Source organism: Gymnoscopelus microlampas, assembly GCF_963454915.1.
Source record: "Gymnoscopelus microlampas genome assembly, chromosome: 4".
Classification (NCBI taxonomy): domain Eukaryota; kingdom Metazoa; phylum Chordata; class Actinopteri; order Myctophiformes; family Myctophidae; genus Gymnoscopelus; species Gymnoscopelus microlampas.
The window spans coordinates 6,736,268-6,756,582 of record NC_139941.1 but is presented as its reverse complement, the minus strand read 5'-3'; the positions used below and the strand labels follow the sequence as shown (position 1 = coordinate 6,756,582).

At 41.5% G+C, this 20,315-nt stretch overlaps 1 protein-coding gene across 3 annotated transcripts in view; it reads left to right on the top strand.

Moving 5' to 3' along the window:
• Window positions 1-208: 208 nt before the first annotated feature.
• Window positions 209-20,315, top strand: part of lnpep (leucyl/cystinyl aminopeptidase) — a 69,014-nt gene continuing 48,907 nt past the window's right edge. Inside the window, exons 1-3 of one of the 3 annotated variants that reach the window (XM_084056256.1) lie at window positions 209-590; window positions 628-674; window positions 17,770-17,864. In XM_084056256.1, the coding sequence (XP_083912382.1) occupies window positions 647-674; window positions 17,770-17,864 (123 nt within the window). In that variant the 5' untranslated portion in view covers window positions 209-590; window positions 628-646. Of the gene's footprint in view, window positions 675-17,769; window positions 17,865-19,486; window positions 19,623-20,315 lie in introns of those variants that run through there. The other 2 variants (XM_084056255.1, XM_084056257.1) reach the window with 2 other exon arrangements.

Sequence of the window (20,315 nt, the reverse complement as noted above, 5' to 3'; positions counted from 1 at the left end):
CTCGGCGCGCGACGAAAGTGCGAAGGAGGAAGCAGTCATGTGTCGTGTGTGGTGCGTGGATAGAGAGAGAGGGGGAGAGCCTCTTTCTTTGGAGTTTCGACCAGGTGGGCGCGGTTTCGAGGCGCAGGCTTTTGGATCAGGTTTTAGGCACATAATCACGCCCACCCGGGCGAAACACCAAAGAAAGAGGGAGTCCCGGACAGAGAGAGAGAGAGCGACTCACTCCACTCAACAACCCGAATACATGTTGACTCTCATTGTAAAGTTATCACTATAGTTATCATTACAGACATTATAATAAACACAACAAGGGCGACGGACGTGGGGGAGAGGAAAGGGAAGCCATGGTGGACAATAAAGTTGTGGCAGCTAGCTAACGGTAGCTAACTTTAAATGGTAGCTAGTTGTACATCCCATTGACACCCCCCACACACACACACACACACACGCACACGCAACACACACCCCACAACACACAACGTTTTGTTAGCCCGTGGTGGCTAACAAACAAGCTAACAAAACGCTCACGTTGTTGTGTTATCGTCGTTTAAACAACTGTTGTTGTTGTGTGTGAGACAACTGTTGTTGTTGTTGTTGTTGTGTGTGAGAGAGCAGAGGAGGAGACAGCTCAACAGCTCTTGACACCATGGACCCCTTTGACAGCAACAACGCAGGTAAAGCCATGTATTCATTAAAGAGCTCTGAGCCCTAGAATGACTGATATTACATTATGTAGTTCCATTTATTCTAGACATTACGTGACATGTATGTACTATCACAGCCATTCTAGGGCTATAGCTAACTAACTATAGCCTCTGTTAGCAGCTGTAGCCTACTGTGTGTGTGTGTGTGTGTGTGTGTGTGTGTGTGTGTGTGTGTGTGTGTGTCTCGCAGTGGTGTAAACGTAACTAAGTACATGTACTCAAGTAATGTCTGTACTTAAGTACAATTTTTAGGTATTTTACTTTAGTGGAGTATTTCCAATTTTCAGTGCTTTTACTTTTACTCCACTACATCTCTGAGGCAAATATTGTACTTTAACTCCACTGCAGTTATTTGAAAACTTTAGTTACTTTGTAGATTTGGATTATTATTACAAAACATACCATACACATATATTAACCACTTAAGCCCTATATACATTTCGGCCATTCGAAAATAGCAGATCTACAAGCTCACAATGCGTGGCATCGCCACGCATTGTGAGCTTGTAGATCTGCTAATTTCAAAAGATTTGTGACTTGTGAAATGGGACATACTGCATATTGAGTACTTTTACTTTTGGTACTTTAAGTGTATTTTGATGCAAATACTTTTGTACTCATTACTCAAGTACATTTTTAACACCAGCCTTTCAATTGTAACAGGGTATTTCTACATTGCAGTATTGATGCTTTTACTTAAGTACATAATGGGAGTACTTCTTCCACCACTGTGGAGAGGCTGTGACTGTGAGTGGTTCTTATTTGTGACATATGAGTCATTTTTTTGGAGCTTGTTTATATCGTGATATTTCTCAGGAACCTGCTGTCGTTCGTTTGAAAACCATTTGTTGATCCTAACATCAAGTGGTAAAGTGTTCTTCTCGTCTAGTCAACACTGCTGTCCATTTTGGCAACAAACCAACAGGATATTAAACCATTACACTAGTGAAATAATGGGTGTAACCTTATGGGTCCATTTGGTTCCATTTGTCCACTCAGTACGGACTTTCTCTATTTTCATTTGAGAGAGAGAGAGAGAGAGATATATATATATATATATATATATATATATATATATATATATATATATATATATATATATATATATATATATTAATTAACAGGGCATTCAATGACAGTACATGCAGTACAGTATTGTACAGTTGAGGATGAAATGTAAATACGTATTCTAATTATCAACGTGTGTGTGTGTGTGTGTGTGTGTGTGTGTGAGAGAGAGAGAAAAGAGAAACAAGAAGTGCTGTGTGTGTGTTAGCAGCCACATACTGTCTTTGTGTGTGTGTCAGTGACATCCACTGTAAAATGAAGAGGACTGTGACTGTATTGTGTTTTTTTTTGTGTATGTAACTTGAAGCTTGTTTACTATCATATTTCTCATAAACCTGTTGTTGTTTATTCCGTCAAAGTCGGCCATCCCACCCATGACCCGAAATTGCGCTACAAAACAAAATGCCATACGCCCTATATACCACTTGTTGATCCATAGTAATTGCTTTTTAATAATTATAATTATTGCGATTATCTCAAATAATTGCGATTAGCCGATTATGTCATAATTGTGACAGGCCTAGACCAACCAGTTATGCTTTACAGGCCAAATCTATCAGCATTTGGCTGATGATGATGATGGATGCTAAAATTAATTCTCCCCCCTCCCGCCTGGCCACATTATTAACAGCTTAGAGACTTGGTCTTTCCATAAATAGCCCATATATTATATTCATTTACTAACACTGGCCACACCCAAGCGGTCTGTTCTGCCCCTGCCTCGCTTAGTACACTAAGTAAAGGACACATTGTGTATCGGTTATTATACACAGAAGCAACAGTGTCTGTTTGCACACTGTTAGGCTTGTGCGTTTGATAGGAGCTAAGTGTGTGTGTGTGTGTGTGTGTGTGTGTGTGAGAGACAACAGATAAGGCCTGTTTCTGGTGATACAGCACTGAAGGCAAAGCCTTTTTAGACGTCGGCCAGCTCTGCCTTATAATAACCTGTGTTGGGCGTTCAGGGCTCCTGTGGAGTTATTAGAACAAACAAAAGGCATGCTGTTGTTCCCCTTAGAGCCTCGTATTTGATATCGGGTTGGACTCACTGCTGTGTGTTTGTGTGTGGAAGATATCAAAGCTACTACACAGACCATTTATACACTGTTTAAGCAGTGAAAAGCAACAGTCTTCACACACAATCAATCACTGTCTCACAAACATCACTGGAGTTCTACAAATGCTTTGCACAAGCCAAAGGCCATACACACGGCAGAAACAATGTGGATAGACGTCTAAATTAAGAGTGCCAAAGGTAGTGGTGTAAAGTAACTAAGTACATTTACTCAAGTACTGTCCTTAAGTACAATTTTGAGTTACTTTTACTTTACTGGAGTATTTCCAATTGTCCGTACTTTTACTTCTACTCCACTACATCTCAGAGGCAAATATTGTATTTTTACTCCACTACAATTATTTGCAAACTTTAGTTACTTTAACCACGTTAGCCCTATTTTATACCTAGGCAATTTAAAAATAGCCAATCTACAATCTTACAACGCGTCTGCGACTATCACAATTGCTTTGTGTTTTCTATTTTCAAACATTTTAATACTTTTACTTTTGGTACTTTAAGTACATTCGGATACCAATACTTTTGTACTTTTACTGAAGTACATTTTGAATTCTGGACCTTTACTTGTAACCAAGTTCTTCTACATTGCAGTATTGATACTAACATTTGCAAGCATTAACCACTTGGGAACCTGGTATCCCTATTTTGGGCAAAAGAATGTAAAGCAGTTTACAGAAGTTTTAAAAATAGCTAAAGTAACCATTCAAGGTCAAGTCGTGAGTTTGTAGGTGGCTATTTTCACTTGTCGTCATCGGACAAAGTACGTGGGACTTGGTTAAGGCAGTAAGCTGACTGTGATATGTATACAGTAAAGTATATACTTTAAGATTCTTAATTCTCAAGGTTGTTTACATCAGAAGAAGTGCTTCGCCTCTCTGTTGTTTTCACCTGGCATGACCTGAGTCACAGGTCATGCGTGGCTGGTGACATGTGATGTGTTTATGGGAAAGCTATGTGACATTGCAAGACCACGCGGTTGTTTTGTGAAAACAGGAAGTGTGCACGATCAGCAGCTAAGCTTTGGGGTTTGCCGTGTTTGGTTTTGTTGTGGTTTTGGGTGTTTTTTTTTGTGTGTTGCTAACACTTCCGCTGTAAGTCAAATTCAGAATTCACACGGACAGAATTTGGATGTTTGCGTTTTACCCATTCAATCCGGGAATGCATCTGTGTCATTTTAGGTTTCTTTGGCTATTCAAAAATAGCAGATATACAAGCTCATAGCGCAGCACTGAGCTTGTAGATCTGCTATTTTTGAACCTTGGCCTTAAACTTTGATATTTTTCAACTGGAACAGGCTGACTCGGTTCCACAGATAAATATTGTGAAAATAGCCAAACTACAAGCTCACTACGCCTCCCACTGTGAGGTGTTGTGAGCTTGTGGATCGGCTATTTTCAGAATCTTTGCCTCTTTCTTACGTAATCTTTGATAAGTTGGCCAATTTGGTATTAAAAAGATCTTAAAAAAGTCACTAAATTGTAACTTTAGAAATGTGCGGATACCCTGTATACACTTATACTGTATGTCAGTTTGTTTACTGTTGAGTGAGACAATAATGTTGCTCATTAAGCTAATCATCTGGTGACCCCCCCGACCCCCAGTTTGGGAACCCCTGTCAAGTGGAGTTTGCTTTTATGTTGCCCGACGGGCAAGTGTGTTTGTTAAGTTATCGATTGGATTTAATATGACTGTGTTCTACAAGAGCTTCATTCTAATGTGGAATGTGTGATGCCGATGATGTGAGTTTCAAGCATGCAAGTAGAGAGTAGAATGTTAAAAAAATATAAAATAATAAGTGGATGATTTACTTTTCGGGCAAGTGGGCATGACCTTTGGGCAAGTTGAACATAACCTGTACTTGCCCGATGGGCAAGTGCCTCTGAGACCTTAATAGTGTCAACCCCTGTACAGTATAGATCAGTGTGTCTATCATAAGGGTGCATGGGGCCCTGGCTAACTGTTGTGCATGTTCTGTGTGGGTGGATTGGTGATGTGAGTGAAGTGTGCTGTCCGTGTCACGCTGTGTCCTGTGACTTCACTGTCTCCTCCATGTCCTGCACTTAAACCTGATTACACAATTACACAGTCACACACTGGGAGCTCTTTGTCCGTCCTCTTGTACGGGTATGAATGGAACGTGAAGTGTAGTAGTCAGGCGAGTTGCACAGCGAGGCGTTTTCCTGCTTAGCGATGATTGAATTTGGTGCATTAACCCATTAAGGCCCGAGGCCGATTCTACAAAATGTCTTCGAAATGTCTTTGAAAAACAGTTTTTTGAAAAAAACGGACATTTGCTATCTGAGTGGTTCTCAAACCTTTTGTATTCGGCCGTGGACCCCCATTTCAAAATATTTTGTTCCAGGGACAAATAAGCAAAATAAGCAAAGACTCGAGTTACAAATGTTCGCTTTAAAAAATATATATATTCAAAGATATGCACACATTTTCACGATTTTTCTAAAATTGTAGATCTACAAGCTCGTAGCGCGGCACTCGGTGCCGCGCTACGAGCTTGTAGATCTGCTATTTTTTGAATAGCCAAAGTATAAAATAATGTTTATGGCTAAAAATCTAAAATGACACAGATTCGCTCCCGGATTGAATGGGTTAACATTCTGTAATTGTGGGATGAAATGTTGAAGGTTGCTGAGGGTTTTTCTGCCGTTATGAATGTCACAAGACAACGATTAGGGTTAATATGATAGTTCATATACTGTACATGAAGGCTAATACAGTATATAGATATTAAAGGTGCAGTGAGTGATGTGTTTTTGTTTCAAATACGTGTTAACTTACATAGCTGTGTAGCTTTAGCTTGTTATGTGTGGTTGTCTTTTTTTATGTTGTTGTGACTGTTCTGTGTTTTGTAGAGGAGCGCAGTGGAAATGAGCCTCGGGGCTCTTTCCTTTTATCACCTAATTAATTAATTCATATTCTATTTGTAATCATTGCTATAGAGTGTTTGTTCAGTAACAGGGTTCTCCCCTTCTCTCTTTTTTCCAAAGTGAACATTTGTAATTGAAATCTTTGCTTCTGGGCGGTCCCTGGAACAAATCATTTTGAGATGGGGTTCCGTGGCCAATCTACAAATGTTTTCTAAATCCTAACAGTATGCTGCTATATCAGTGGTGCTCCAACTTTTTCATGTCACCCAAAATTATACTCCCATCTAAAAATATTTTGTATTTTGGAGTTAACCCATTGAGACCTGAAGCCTATTCTACATGTCTCCTAAATCCCAACAGTTTTCTGAAAAACGTATGTTTCTATATCAGTGGTATTCAATCTTTTTCATGTCAAGGACCCCCAAAATTATATGTATTTGGCCGTGGACCCCCATCAAAATATTTTGTTCCAGGGACCCCCAGAAGTAACGATTTGAGTTAAAAATGTTCGCTTTAAAAATATATATATTCAAAGATTTGCACACATTTGCACACATTTTTTAAAATAGCAGATATACAAGCTCATAGCGCGGCACTCAGTGCCGCGCTATGAGCTTGTATATCTGCTATTTTTGAATAGCCCAAAGTGTAAAATAATGCTTTTTAGCTCAAATCTAAAAATGACACAGTTCCAGGTATTAATGGGTTAAAACTGTTCGCTTTAAAATGTATTTATATATTTTCAAAGATTTGCACAAATCTTCCACGATTTAAAAAAAAAAATAGCCAAGGAAATCTTAAAATGACACAGATGAGTTCCTGGTCTTAATGGATTAATAAACAGAACATATGTTTTCAGGTTGGGATACCATCAATTTGATCCAATCAGGAGAGAATGCATACAGGATAAACGAGTGAAACTGGAAGTGACGACACAAAGAAGTGAGCAGACGAAATTGGAAGTTCAACGCTATAACATTTGATTCTCTCCTGATCTGGATGAAATTGGCAGCCCACCTGAACATATATTAGGCTATCTGTTTATTAACCCTTTAAGACCGAGAACGCATCGGTGTCGTTTTAAGTCTCTTTTGGCTATTCAAAAATAGCAGTTCTACAAGCTCATAGCGCGGCACCGAGTGCCACGCTATGAGCTTGTAGATCTGCTATTTTTTGAAAAATCGTGAAAATGTCTGCAAATCTTTGAATATATAGTTTTGTAAAGCAAACATTTTTAACTCTGTTACAACTTCTGGGGGGGTCCCTGGAACAAAATATTTTGAGATGGGGGTCCGCGGCCAAATACATATCATTTTGGGGTACAATATAGGTACAATATAACTAGAGGGCGGATTGCCCCGCCCCCAGCTATTCATTTCAACGCAATTGCTCAGTGGCAACCATTGGTTCCATGGGTCGTGACGCGTCGTGAGCATGCGCACAAACGGGAGATGCACGCGCAGAAGCATTGTAAGTGTATTCTCAGGTTTGACCACCAGGCTTGGCCGCTTCACTGTTCTACCGTGGTTCTGCGGGCTTGGTCTACTCAGGCTTTTGTGAGCACCCCGGACAGTTTTTAAGTTGCTTGATTCAGTATTTAGATATTTGATATTCATTTTATCAGACACAACCCTCTCTCTAGTCTTAATTTGGTGAATCCATCCATCCATCCATCCACCCACTTATCCATCCATCCATCCATCCATCCATCTTCATCCACTTATCCAGGGGGTCGAGGAGGTAACAGAGAATCTGTCTTCCCACATCAGCCACTTACCTCTGGATATAATCTCCACTGGTCCTTGGTCTATACACCAAGGGTGCAGCTTCCTGGTTTGAAATTGAGTGAGTTCAAGTGACATATGAATGGCTTGTAGTTTCGCTGTTTTACCCCTGATGGTGTCGGAAAGAATTTCTCTCAATGCAACTGGGTGGGTTTTTGACAAACTTTAGACTTGATTTTCTTACCTTAATAAACATTGTCATGAATACTATATGCTTCCAGTCGCTAGTTTAAAGTCTTCTTTCAATCATCAGGATATGCGTTTTGGTAAATTATGGTCCCATTTATTTTGTATTTTTATATTTATATATTTGTTTTTAAAATTGACGATAAAGTAGCTCATGCTCTAGGAGGGGCGCTCTTGATTGACAAGCTACCTAACCAATAGCATTCATTTAGGGTTGATTTCCGGTTGCTATATCCGGTCGTTTTTTTTAATATATTAAAGATGGCAGATTTCAAATAGCTGAAAAATCTGCTTCATTTACTGTCTGTAGAAACCAATTGCGTCACTTTGTCCATTCTTTATTTTTACAGTCTTTTGTCTACACATGTCACTGTGAACCACACACGTTTTTATGATTGCTCTTCATCTGCATTTTCTCCTGAGGGCCATCATCTTCCTCTTCATCATCTTTCTCATGATCATCTTCCTCTTCATCATCTTTCTCGTGATCATCTTCCTCTTCATCTTCTTTCTCGTGATTGTTGGTAGTCATGGCTGCCAGTTCCCATCTGATGTCATGTGGGAGTTCAGACTGCTCCACACCGTTCTGAATAACTGCTAGCTTGCATAACATCTGCAGATTAGGACTTAAATCTAAGATATACAGGTCATCGGGTGTGTTTGGTCCTCCAAAGAGGACGATACGATCTCCCACCATGCAAGAACCCATCCCAGACATCCCACACGGGGCTTTCCCTTTGGGCTCAACCTTCTTCCATGAGAAGGTCTTTGGATTGAATTTCCACAGATCATTGAAGAGCTGTTCCGAGTTGTTGCCAGCAAATATGTACTGCTCTCCATTGTAGCCAAAGGCTGAATGACCAAAGCGTCTTTCTGGAAGAAGGCGAAGCTGTGCAGAAGGTGTGCTCAGCCAGCATTTGGTCTCTGTGTCAAACACTCTGATGTTGTTGTAGAAGTCCCCCGGCCCATGGCCCCCCCAGCCCCCAAATATAAACATCTTTGTCACGATGATGGTGGCAGAGTGACGTGATGAAACGGGTGCAGGAGTTCCTCTGGTGTTAATTAAAGACCAGACCATTGTAGTGGTGTCCAACTTGTAGATGTCATTAGTGTGTCCAGTCAGCTGGGTGATTCCTCCATGAATGTACATGACCTTCCTCAAGACACAGGCTGAGTGGTTCCTCCTCGCATCTGGAACGGTACCAGAAATATTGGGTTTGGACCATCTGTGGTTGTCAACATCAAATGAATAAAGCACGTTACAGTAAGGATGTCCCCCCCAGATGTAGACAATATCTTCTACCAGAACAGCTGTGTGGAACCAGCGCACGCAGGGAACCTCAAGTTGATGTTCTCCTCCTCCAGTCTTCACTGGGGTCAACTTCCTCCAGCGTAAAGACAGTGTGTTGAAGATGAGGACTTCAATCTGATCACTGTAGTTGATGCCGTCACCGGAAGCTCCAAAAGAGTACAGCTTGTGTCCGACTACCACAGCAGCTGGCCAGAAAAGCCAATGTTCTCCTTTCAGATGTGTCGTCCAGCGAAACATTTCACACACCAGCACCACTGTGAATCAGTGCAACTAATTTTACGGAAGAGGTTGTTAGAAGGCAGGCCAATTTGTTGCTAACAGTTGCTGAATGGTGTTGTGTTGGAAAATACAATAAAAACATTTAAAAGGACAATTATGTTGAATGTGATGACAATGTTGTGATGTCATTCCTTGATGACATCATTATATATCTGCTGTCCGGCAGAAACCTCCTAACTCCAAAATGTTCGTTTTTCAGGAAATGACAAAAACAAAACAAAAAGTGGAGTTAGGAGGTTTTGTTCATCATTGATAAGAACAGCTAAATACTTTTCATTGGTTCAATATTGTTTTAATCAACACACAGACGTAAAGGGTGTTCAATAGCACGGATTTATGGAAAAGCAAAATCTATAATCAGAAATTTGCTAATAATAAGATTTATTTTGTCAGTACTATGACACCAGTTAAGTACTATGACACATTATGACAGTCTGTGACTGTACTGACATCTGTACAGTCATTCATATTTGGGCATATCGAGATAAAGACACACAGACAGATATGCGGAGATGTAGAAAGGCAACACCTTGGAAACGGAGTGTTTGTGGACTAGTAAGAGTTTGAGGCTCAATGCTCAGGAAGAGCTTCTACCCAGCAGCTGTTAAGTCATAAACAAGGACATGGTCAGTTCCTGTCTTTCTAGAATATCTAATCATCTTCATCTTCACCCCCCCTCTCTCCTTCTTGTCATCCCCCTCTCTCCCTGCTCGTCTCCTCGGTGGCCCAAACCTCTAGTACAGTAGGTGCACATATACATTGGCATTTAACCCATTCAATCAGGGAATGCATCTGTGTAACCACTTAAACCATTATTTTGTACTTTGGCTATTCAAAAATATCAGATCTAAAAGCTCATTGCCGTGCTATGAGCTTGTAGATCTGATATTTACATTTTTTTTTCAACATTTGTGCAACTCCTTGAATATATATATATTTTAAAGCGAACATTTTTAACTCAAATCTTTGCTTCTGGGGGTCCCTGGAACAACATTTTTTTTTAGATTGGGTTCCGCTGCCAAATACATATCATTTTAGGGGCCCTTGACATGAAAAGGTTTGAGAACCACTTCAGCAGTGCAGCAGCATACGTTTTTTTTCTAAAAACTGTTAGGATTTAGAAGACATTTGTAGAATCCCCAGAAGCAAAGATTTGAGTTACTAATGTTTGCTTTGAAAATACATATATTCCCATTTTCACTATTTTTCAAAAATAAATAGCAGATCTACAAGCTCATAGTGCTGCGCCATGAGCTTGTATATCTGCTATTTTTGAATGGCCAAAGTATTAGATAATGGTTAAAATCTAAAATGGCGCTTTCCCGGTCTTATTGAGTCAAACCGTAATACTTTGGGTTGTCTATGCTACTATGAGTATACTGATGTAGCATGGGCTTCTTTTATTCACAGACTTCAGGGGGGTAAATGGTAGCATCCCCCTGACTGACCTTACTTGCCCCCAGTGCATTATATTATTGCCTTGTGTAAATGGCTTGGTTGTGTTTTTTTTTTAAACCACATGAACTCTAGCATCCCTATGCTGGGGTGAACATTCAGCAAAACTTGCTGATCTACAAGCTCTTGTGAACAATTTTTTGGCAAAGATATTTAGTGTCGAGTAAACAGGAGTGGTTAAGTACTCTGAAAACCTTTTTTAAAAATAGCACAAAAAGTTCATACTATTATAATTAGTGGTATTAGTGTTATAATTTCAGTTTGAATGCTGTGCGCAGAGGGTTACATCCCCAGCTAGAAGATTGATTGTTAGGAACCAAATGTACTTTTACATGCCTATAACTCCAAATGGACCCACCCTACGGGTCCATATGGTTCCATTTGTACACTGTCAGAGTGAAACTAACAAAGTTTAAATTTTTGTTTGACAGTGTAGATCAGGGGTTGGTTGGTTGATTGCATTGGGACAACTCGACAATTTGGCAGGGCCGGGAATCGAACCTGAGACCCTCTGCTTCTGAGGCGGCTCTCTACCCATTCAGTTATGGCCACCCTGTTGGTCTTTCCTTCCATGTTGCTTATCTCAGCATGACAGCTAGGTCGTCCACATAACCATATTTTTTAGATGTTGTATCTGGTAGGTCATAGATGTAGATGTTAAACTGCATTGAGGAGACCCCGATCAGGGATTGTCCTCCGAAACTTCAGGTGGAGTTCACGGTGCCAGACAGTGTCGTATGCAGCTGTCAAGTCCAACATCGACTTGGATGTGGTCCACTATAAATGCATACTTGGGAGTTACAGTTAAGAACTACAGGCTACTATTTTGGGGTTTAGTAAAAAATAAATGAAGCAATGTGCTCATATAAAAAAAAAATCACACCCAGTGTGAAGAGAGTGGTGCCTTTGAATTAGTGTAACTGGTTGCATCCTTGTGTTGCAATCAGCTGCAGCTGTTGAGGCCGTGCTCAAACATACGGACGGACGGACGAACGGACACACACACACGGTCAAATGTAGGAGTGGTTGGCACCACTCAAAAATCCACTTAATAATAACTTAATTTCACTTTCATTCAGGAAATGCAGCTTAACTCCCTGCCAATGACGTCTTTTGACGGCTGTTTTTTCAGAGCTCACCGCCAATGACGTCTTTTGACGTCTCTTAAAAAAAAAATATATATATATATATATACATTATATATATTTTTGCCAGACCCAAGGGGTCGGCCTGCATGAGGCTTTGTCCCTCTTTCGTCCATACATGGGCAAAAGGGACACAGAATTTCGTCCCCCTTTCGTCCATACATGGGCATAAAAGGGACCTCGGTTATTCTGGGTCTAGCAGAACCAGGTCTCCTGGTCTTGTTTTACAACGCGTTTAGTTAGGAATGTAAACAAAGACATGTGGACCGGAAGTGGAGGGCTGAGGGCGGACCTAACGGGCAACATCCTGATATCCACATTCTATTGGGAGGTCACCCCCAGAGTCAAATTCAAAGGAGAAAATAAAGGCAGAGGGCGCTGTTTTTTCCTTTTTTTTTGACTATGGGCTCCTAGATTGTCGTTTACCTAACTTATTGTAACTCGAGTCACGCTGTTTACAGATGTAGGGTTTTTCTCTAGTGGTCACACTGGTGTGTCTTCAGATTACCTGAATGACTGAAACTCTTGTCACACTGTTTACAGTAGAAAGGTTTTTCTCCCGTGTGGACACGTTGGTGACTCTCCAGACTACTTAACTGCCTGAAACTCTTTTTACACTGTTTACAGTAGTAAGGGTTTTCACCAGTGTGAATACGCTGGTGTATCTCCAGATGACTTTGACTGAAACTCTTGTCACATTGTTTACAGTGGAAAGGTTTTTCACCAGTGTGGACACGCTGGTGTATCTCCAGATGACTTGACTGACTGAAACTCTTGTCGCATTGTTTACAGGGGAAAGGTTTTTCACCAGTGTGGACACGCTGGTGTCTCTTCAAAGCACCTGCCACACTGAAACTCTTGTCGCACTCTTTACAGTGGAAAGGCTTTTCTCCAGTGTGGATACGATGGTGCGTCTGCAGGCCACCTAACTGACTGAAAGTCTTGTCACACTGTTTACAGTGGAAAGGCCTTTCTCCAGTGTGGATACGCTGGTGTGCCTTCAGATGACCCAACTGGTTGAAACTCTTACCACACTGTTTACATATGTGGTTTTCTTTCCTGTATAAATCATCAGAGCTATCTTTACTTCTCCTGGCTGAGTTAAAGTCTCGGTAAGATCTTGATTCATCAGTTCCATTTCCTTTTTTCTGGCTGGTTATAGAGCTGGCAATTGGAACCGCCGCCGGTTCTTCGTCAAAGCTGCTGCAATCCTTGGACTGTGATGTGGATGGACTCATGTGTTCTCTTTTGGCTTGGAGATTTTTCCTCATCTTCTCTTCGCTCACTTGTCTCTCCCTCCTCTATATATCTGTCTTTTTACTTGGGCTGTCTCAGTATATTGTTCTTGACCAGTGATGCTATGCTCATTTGAGAAGTGGTTGCACTCTCTATTTTAATGACGTGACGCGCACGTCGATTAACACCTACAGTACAGGTCACACAATGGACAATTGATATGCATATAGGCTAATTCCTATGTTAATGTACCGCGTGAGTCGGGAGCCTTTGTAAACTTTGATGAAGTGTGAATTTAAAGTAGTTTTAAATCTATGCGTGTGCCTGCACGTCCCCGTACACTGTGTGTCTTGGACACAGACACATTTGAAGTCTATTTGCTTTTATGGGTCAGGAAGATTTGCCCTCATATAGTCTCTTTCAAACTCCCCAATCTTTTAGTTATCCAACCCTTTCATCCCCGTCCTCTTTTACTCAGACCACCTCAATAGATTATGTCTGAATTACAGTTTCTCTTTGATGTACTGTTCTTATATAGCATATGTTGAGCGGATTTCTGGTCTGATGTCACACACAACACAAACTGCTGATTTGCGCAGGCGTCATTGCAATGAATGAATTTGTTATTGTATGCTTGGAGATTGGACATCTTGGAGGTGGAGTCGTGATGTGAGTGTGGGGGCTGGTGATCCTACTCTTGGGCCACCAGTATCACCCCCCTCCTCCCGTCCCGCACTCTTGATTGTGATTGTGGGAGCGGAGAGGGACAGTGGGGGAAAGGCATGCAGCAAAATCCTGGGCCACCGGCGTCGCACAGACAACCCCCCCGTCTCCAGGGCAGCTACTACTGCTGTCGCCTACCGTAGGGGTCTTCAACAGGGAGTCCGGGACCCCTAGGGGGTCCTCAGAGTTGATACAGGGGTCCGCCAAATCTCTGTGTGATAGGATCATTGTTTTTGGGGCGGTGTAACCGCCCCCTATAAGTGAGTTTTGGACACTGACCAATCCTGCACCGTGATTGGCCAATAGTCTACAACCCAGTCTACACCCCTAACCCTTCCACAGTCAATGCAAATCTATACTTTTGCAAAGTCAGCCAATCACATTACAGCTAGTGTCATCACCACTAGCTGTAATGTGATTGGCTGACTTTGCAAATTCAGGACTGTGATTGGCTAGCGAAACACATGACACATGTGCGGCCCTATGAATAGCAGTATGGACTTAAAAAAAGTCCCCTTTTTTTTTAAGTGAGTCATGTTGTGATGACCACACACCGCCCACTTCACACTGGGTGTGATTTTTTAACATTAACCACTTGAACCCTAGCATCCTTATTCTAAGGACAACTTTAGCCGAAAATAGCCGCGAGGCGTTGTGAGCTTGTAGATCAGTCTGGTCCAAGACGCCGATCCTTTCTTTTAAACTAACAATATAGACTGAAGTAATTAAAGCGGGTCATGTTTGCATGTTTGGAATTGGAACAGCTGAAATCAATAATATATCAGTATTCTGATATTAAAGGTTTCATGACATTCAGTTTTACAACACATTAACTCATTCACTGCCAGAACTTTTTTTTTTTTGCGTTTGCCCACTGCCAGAGATTTTTCACTTAAGTACAGTACTTGAATACATGTACTTAGTTACTTTACACCACTGTACGCATGTAGGTCAGAGAGGCAGTAAGTGACAGGAAATGGATCCATCTCTAGACAGTCGATGTTTTGTTGTATGAGGTTTTTATGCTGCCGCTGTCACACATCCTTTGACAATGACAGGGCCTGGTTATAGGCTCTATGCACAGCAGCCATATTAACACTTCCTTCACAGGTGTTACCAATGATACTAATGAAGGCTCTGTTCCATTTAGTCTAGCAGAGTGGTTTCCACGACCCCCATAACTCTGAGAGTGTACAAATGGAACCAAATGGACCCTTACGGGTCCATTTGGTTCCATTTGTACACTCTCAGAGTTACACACCCATAAGGGGCCATTTGGAAGCCCATGAGGGTCCCTGGACCCCAACTGTAGACCCACTGGTGTAGCAGAGTGTTTCCAGTGAGCCAACATGCACACAATATCAGCACCCTGACTCTGTTTGACCAGAATGGAACAGAGCCTTCATTAGTATCATTGGCAACACCTGTGCATTTCTTCACACTATGGCTGCTGTGAATAGAGCCCATCACCGCTTGGCTTTCCTCTACCACAGTGGTTTTCAACCCTTTTCATATCAAGGTCCATTATTTATTCGGCATTTGAGCCACGGAACCACCGTTTGATCTGTTCGATTTAGCCTCTCAGAACCAAGACTTTTTTGCAGATGTTTAACCCATTAAGACCTGAAGCCGATTCTACTGTCTTATAAATCCACAGTTTTTTGAAAAAAATATAAAAAATATTTTCCTTGATTTAAAAAAAATAGCAGATCTACAAGCTCATAGCGCGGCACTCGGCGCCGCGCTATGAGCTTGTATATCTGCTATTTTTGAATAAAATGTCATAATGGTCAAATAATTTAAATAATTATAGTGGAGTAAACGTACCAAAATTGCCTCTGAGATGTAGTGGAGTAGACGTAAAAGTACTGAAAATTGGAAATAATAAGTACAAATGCCTCAAAATACAGTACTTGAGTAAATGTACTTAATTACTTTACACCACCGCAAACAAACACGAGACTGTGTCTGTCCTCAGTTCACATCACCCAGCAGAGAGAGACGGGATGATCCCGTGCACACACTTTATGCTTTTATGATTTGTTTACACTTATTGGATCTGTCGGCAATTAGTTTCCACAGCCGGATGTTTGAACGGGAGTTTATTGATCCCATAACCCGGATGGACGTCACGTTTGTAATTGGCTCGTTGGTTTATCGTATGACCACTGACTGACACTGCTGTAGCGGTTACGTTACGATAGTAAGGTCCGGGGACCTCCAGGGGTCCTTGAGGGGGGTTCCAGGAGGTGCCCAGACAAATTTGTTAACCCATTATTAAGACCTGAGGCGATTCTTAAAAATGTTTTCTAAATCCTAACAGTTTTTGGAAAAAAAATCCAACATTTTCTTTTTCAAGATTTTTCAAAAATAGCAGATATACAAGCTCGTAGCGCGGCACCGAGTGCCGCGCTACGAGCTTGTATATCTGCTATTTTTGAATAGCCTAAAGAAATCTAAGTGACACAGATGCGTTCCAGGTCTTAATGGGTTAACCACTTCAACCCTATTACATTGGCTATTTGAAAATAGCCGATCTACAAGCTCACAACGTGTCGCGATGCGACACGTTGTGAGCTTGTAGATCGGCTATTTTCTAAAGAATCTTGAGAAAATGTGGAATATTTTTGGAAACATGTTAACAACACAAATCTTCGTACGGTGGTCCCTGGCACAGAATCTTTTCAGATGGGTGTCCACTGTCCACGGACAAATGCATATTCATTTGGGGGTCCTTGACATGACAAAGATTGAGAACCTGGTGTTATCGGTAATGGAGGTCTTAACGGGGAAGACCACTCATTTTCAACATTGAACTTTTTCAGCCAAAAGTACACCCTGCGTATGTCACTGATCACAAGATCTCAATCAATTATCCTTTTCTAGGCAACACAGACGGGGGGGGGGGGGGGGGGGGGGGGCTTTTTTCTTATTTCCACACAACACCTCTAAGGTGTATTAAAGACAACAAGTTCAATGTTGAAAATGAGTGGTCTTCCCCTTTAACATAAAAACTTCAAAATCATGACAAACTGTGGAAGGTCTTGATGCTGGAAACATATTTATTGTTTAGCTTATATATTAGATTCAATTTGTCTCATTGACTGAGTGAAGTGATATATAATCTACGACCATAAAGGTCAATGGTTGTTTGGCCATGGCCAAATTGTCAAAGAATATAAGAAAGAGGCAAAAATAGCTGATCTACAAGTTCGGCTATTTTCAAAATATTTATCGGTGGAACCGAGTCCAACTAAATGTAATTTCTCAACTCCTCTGATCTACAACAGTGGTTCTCAATCTATTTCATGTCAAGGACCCCCAAAATGATATGAATGCCGCGCTACGAGCTTGTATATCTGCTATTTTGTAATAGCCAAAGTATAATAAACTATGGATGAAGTGGTTCAAATGATTGTGACGCTATTTAAACATTTATTTTCCTGGGGACCTCCTGGTACCCCACCTGGGGGTCCCCGGACCCCACTTTGAGAACGAATGATCTACAACAAGTAACAAAAAACGTGTCGCTTCATCAGCATTCTGTTGGCTTTAGTATTCACAGTTCACACCCGTTTCATTTCCCCTTTAGTGTGTGTGTGTGTGTGTGTGTGTGTGTGTGTGTGTGTGCGCGTGTGTGCGTGTTAGTGGTTAGGTTTAGGGTTGCGCCTGAAGTATGCTCTGTTGCGCACCCGGAAATAACCTGATCTACAAGCTGACAATGTGATGACTCATCATCACAGCGCAACATGTTGTGAGCCGGTAGATTAGGGTTAAACATGGTTAATAATTGACTTCATCATGAATTGCATTCAATAAAATCACCGTCCTAAAGTCGGCGTCATAAAATGGTGATGGTCCTCACAAGTATAGTAACACAAACCTGTGTGTGTGTGTGTGTGTGTGTGTGTGTGTTGCAGAGCGGGCCAACCTGCCCCGGAACATGATAGAGAACAGCATGTTTGAGGAGGAGCCGGACGTGGTGGATCTCGCCAAGGACTCCACCGCCTTCCCAGTAGGACCCAGCACTACCATCACACACACACACACACACACACACCATTAACACAACAAAATAGCAGATATACAAGCTCATAGCGCGGCACCGAGTGCTGCGCTACGACAGTGGTGGAAAGTACTTAAGTACATTTACTTAAGTACTGTACTTAAGTACAATTTTGAGGTATTTGTACTTTAATTGAGTATTTCCAATTTCCAATACTTTTACTTCTACTCCACTACATCTCAGAGGCAAATATTGTACTTTTACTCCACTACGATTATTTGAAAACTTTAGTTAGTTAGTTACTTTTCAGATATCAATTATGACAAACGTACATTAACCACTTTAAACCTATTTTATACCTAGGCTATTTTCAAATATTTAGTACTTTTACTTTTGGTACTTTAAGTACATTTTGATGCCAATACTTTTGTACTTTTACTCAAGTAAATTTTTAATTCTGGACTTTTACTTGTAACAGAGTAGTTTTATATTGCAGTATTGGTACTTTTACTTAAGTAAAGCATTCGAGTACTTTTTCCACCACTGGCTACGAGCTTGCAGATCTGCTATTTCAACATTTTGTAACTCAAATCTTTGCTTCTTGGCGTCCCTGGAACAACATATTTTACAAATGTTCGCTTTAAAAAATGTATATTCAAAGATTTACACACGTTTTCACGATTAAAAAAACTACAGATCTTCAAGCTCTTCATAGAGATCCTATGAAGAAGGATTGAATGGGTTTTAAAGAAGGAGCACTTCACCCATTTCCAACCTTATCTCTTCATAATACAATTGGTTCTCCCTGGGGTTGAGTATTATGTGTTTTTTTTTATTGGATACCGGTGCTAAACCGGTACTTTTAAATACGGTGCCGATCCTAGAACTGTCACTTTTCAATACAAAAAAGCACAAAATAACGGCTGTTTTGTATTTTCTTAGATTTTTTATTGCCAAGGCAAACTTGAACGTACAATTTTAACAATTTAAAGTATACTTAAATATAAGTTATCACAAAGCATTGATCTAAGAATTCACAGTATAAATACTTAGGTAGCTATATACAGTACATACAGCCAAGGGCGTATCGTCATAGAGGCCAATGGGGCCATGGCCCGGTCTGGAAAACTCTGCTCCCCCACTGCCCCCAGGGGGAAAAAAACAAAAAATCTACATAACAACATTAGCACGCCTTTGTTTTCAAATCGGGCTTATTTGCATTCGGCCAGATAGTTAATGTGTGGCCATTAAAAAACGGTTTCCCCGTCAAACCGGTTCTCTTGCCAGGTAAACAGTTGTTTTATTAGTTTTATTCACGTCTCTCTCTTGCATTAACGCTGATGGTAATTCTCAATAGACTGTCACTTATCAGCCGTCGTTGCGCGAGCCCCCCCCGCGAGGGGGCGGGGGCGGGCGGTTTAAGAATCTGGCCCGGTCAACGTTAGAACCCACCTTACGCTAGTGCATACAGCAAAAGACGAGTAATGCCAAATCTTCTTTATTTATTTTGCTTTGTTGATCTTGGAAGAGCCTCAGCAGCTAGGGCGTATGTCATCTTTTTAGGAGGAGCGGCTGAGTTGCTCGGCCACCTTAAGTCAGTCCACCTTAAGGCCCGGGTTAGCTCTGTTAATTAGCTTGTTAGCTCCAGAACGTGGTCTCCGTGAGAGTGTTGGTTTTAACCAGATACACACCATGGATACCATCATGCGGTCAATTTGAGAGCTTTGCAAGAGAGTTGTACTGGTGAAGGAGTCTCACACTGCTACAGTAGGTACATTTATTCACTGACCAACTAAACTGTAGACCGTCTATCTCTCTGTCTGTCTGTCTGTCTGTCTGTGTCTGTCGCTCTTTGTCTGCCGTCTGTCTGTCTGTCTGTCTGTCTGTCTGTCTGTCTGTGTCTGTCGCTCTGTCTCTGTCTGTCTGTCTCTCTGTCACTCTGTCGCTTGGTTGCTCTGTCCCTGTCTGTCTCTGTCTGTCTGTCTGTCTGTCTGTCTGTTGCTGTCTGTCTGTCTGTCTGTCTGTCTGTCTGTCTGTCTGTCTGTCTGTCTGTCTGTCTGTCGCTCTCTGTCTGTCTGTCTGTCTGTCTGTCTGTCTGTCTGTCTGTCTGTCTGTCTGTCTGTCTGTCTGTCTCTGTCTGTGTCTGTCGCTCTTTGTCTGCCGTCTGTCTGTCTGTCTGTCTGTCTGTGTCTGTCGCTCTGTCTCTGTCTGTCTGTCGCTCTGTCTCTGTCTTCTGTCTGTCTCTCTGTCACTCTGTCGCTTGGTTGCTCTGTCCCTGTCTGTCTGTCTGTCTGTCTGTCTGTCTGTCTGTCTGTCGCTCTCTGTCTGTCTGTCTGTCTGTCTGTCTGTCCCTGTCTGTCTGTCTGTCTCTGTCTCTGTCGCTGTCTGTCTGTCTCTCTGTCTCTGTCTGTCTGTCTCTCTGTCTCTGTCTGTCTGTCTCTCTGTCTCTGTCTGTCTGTC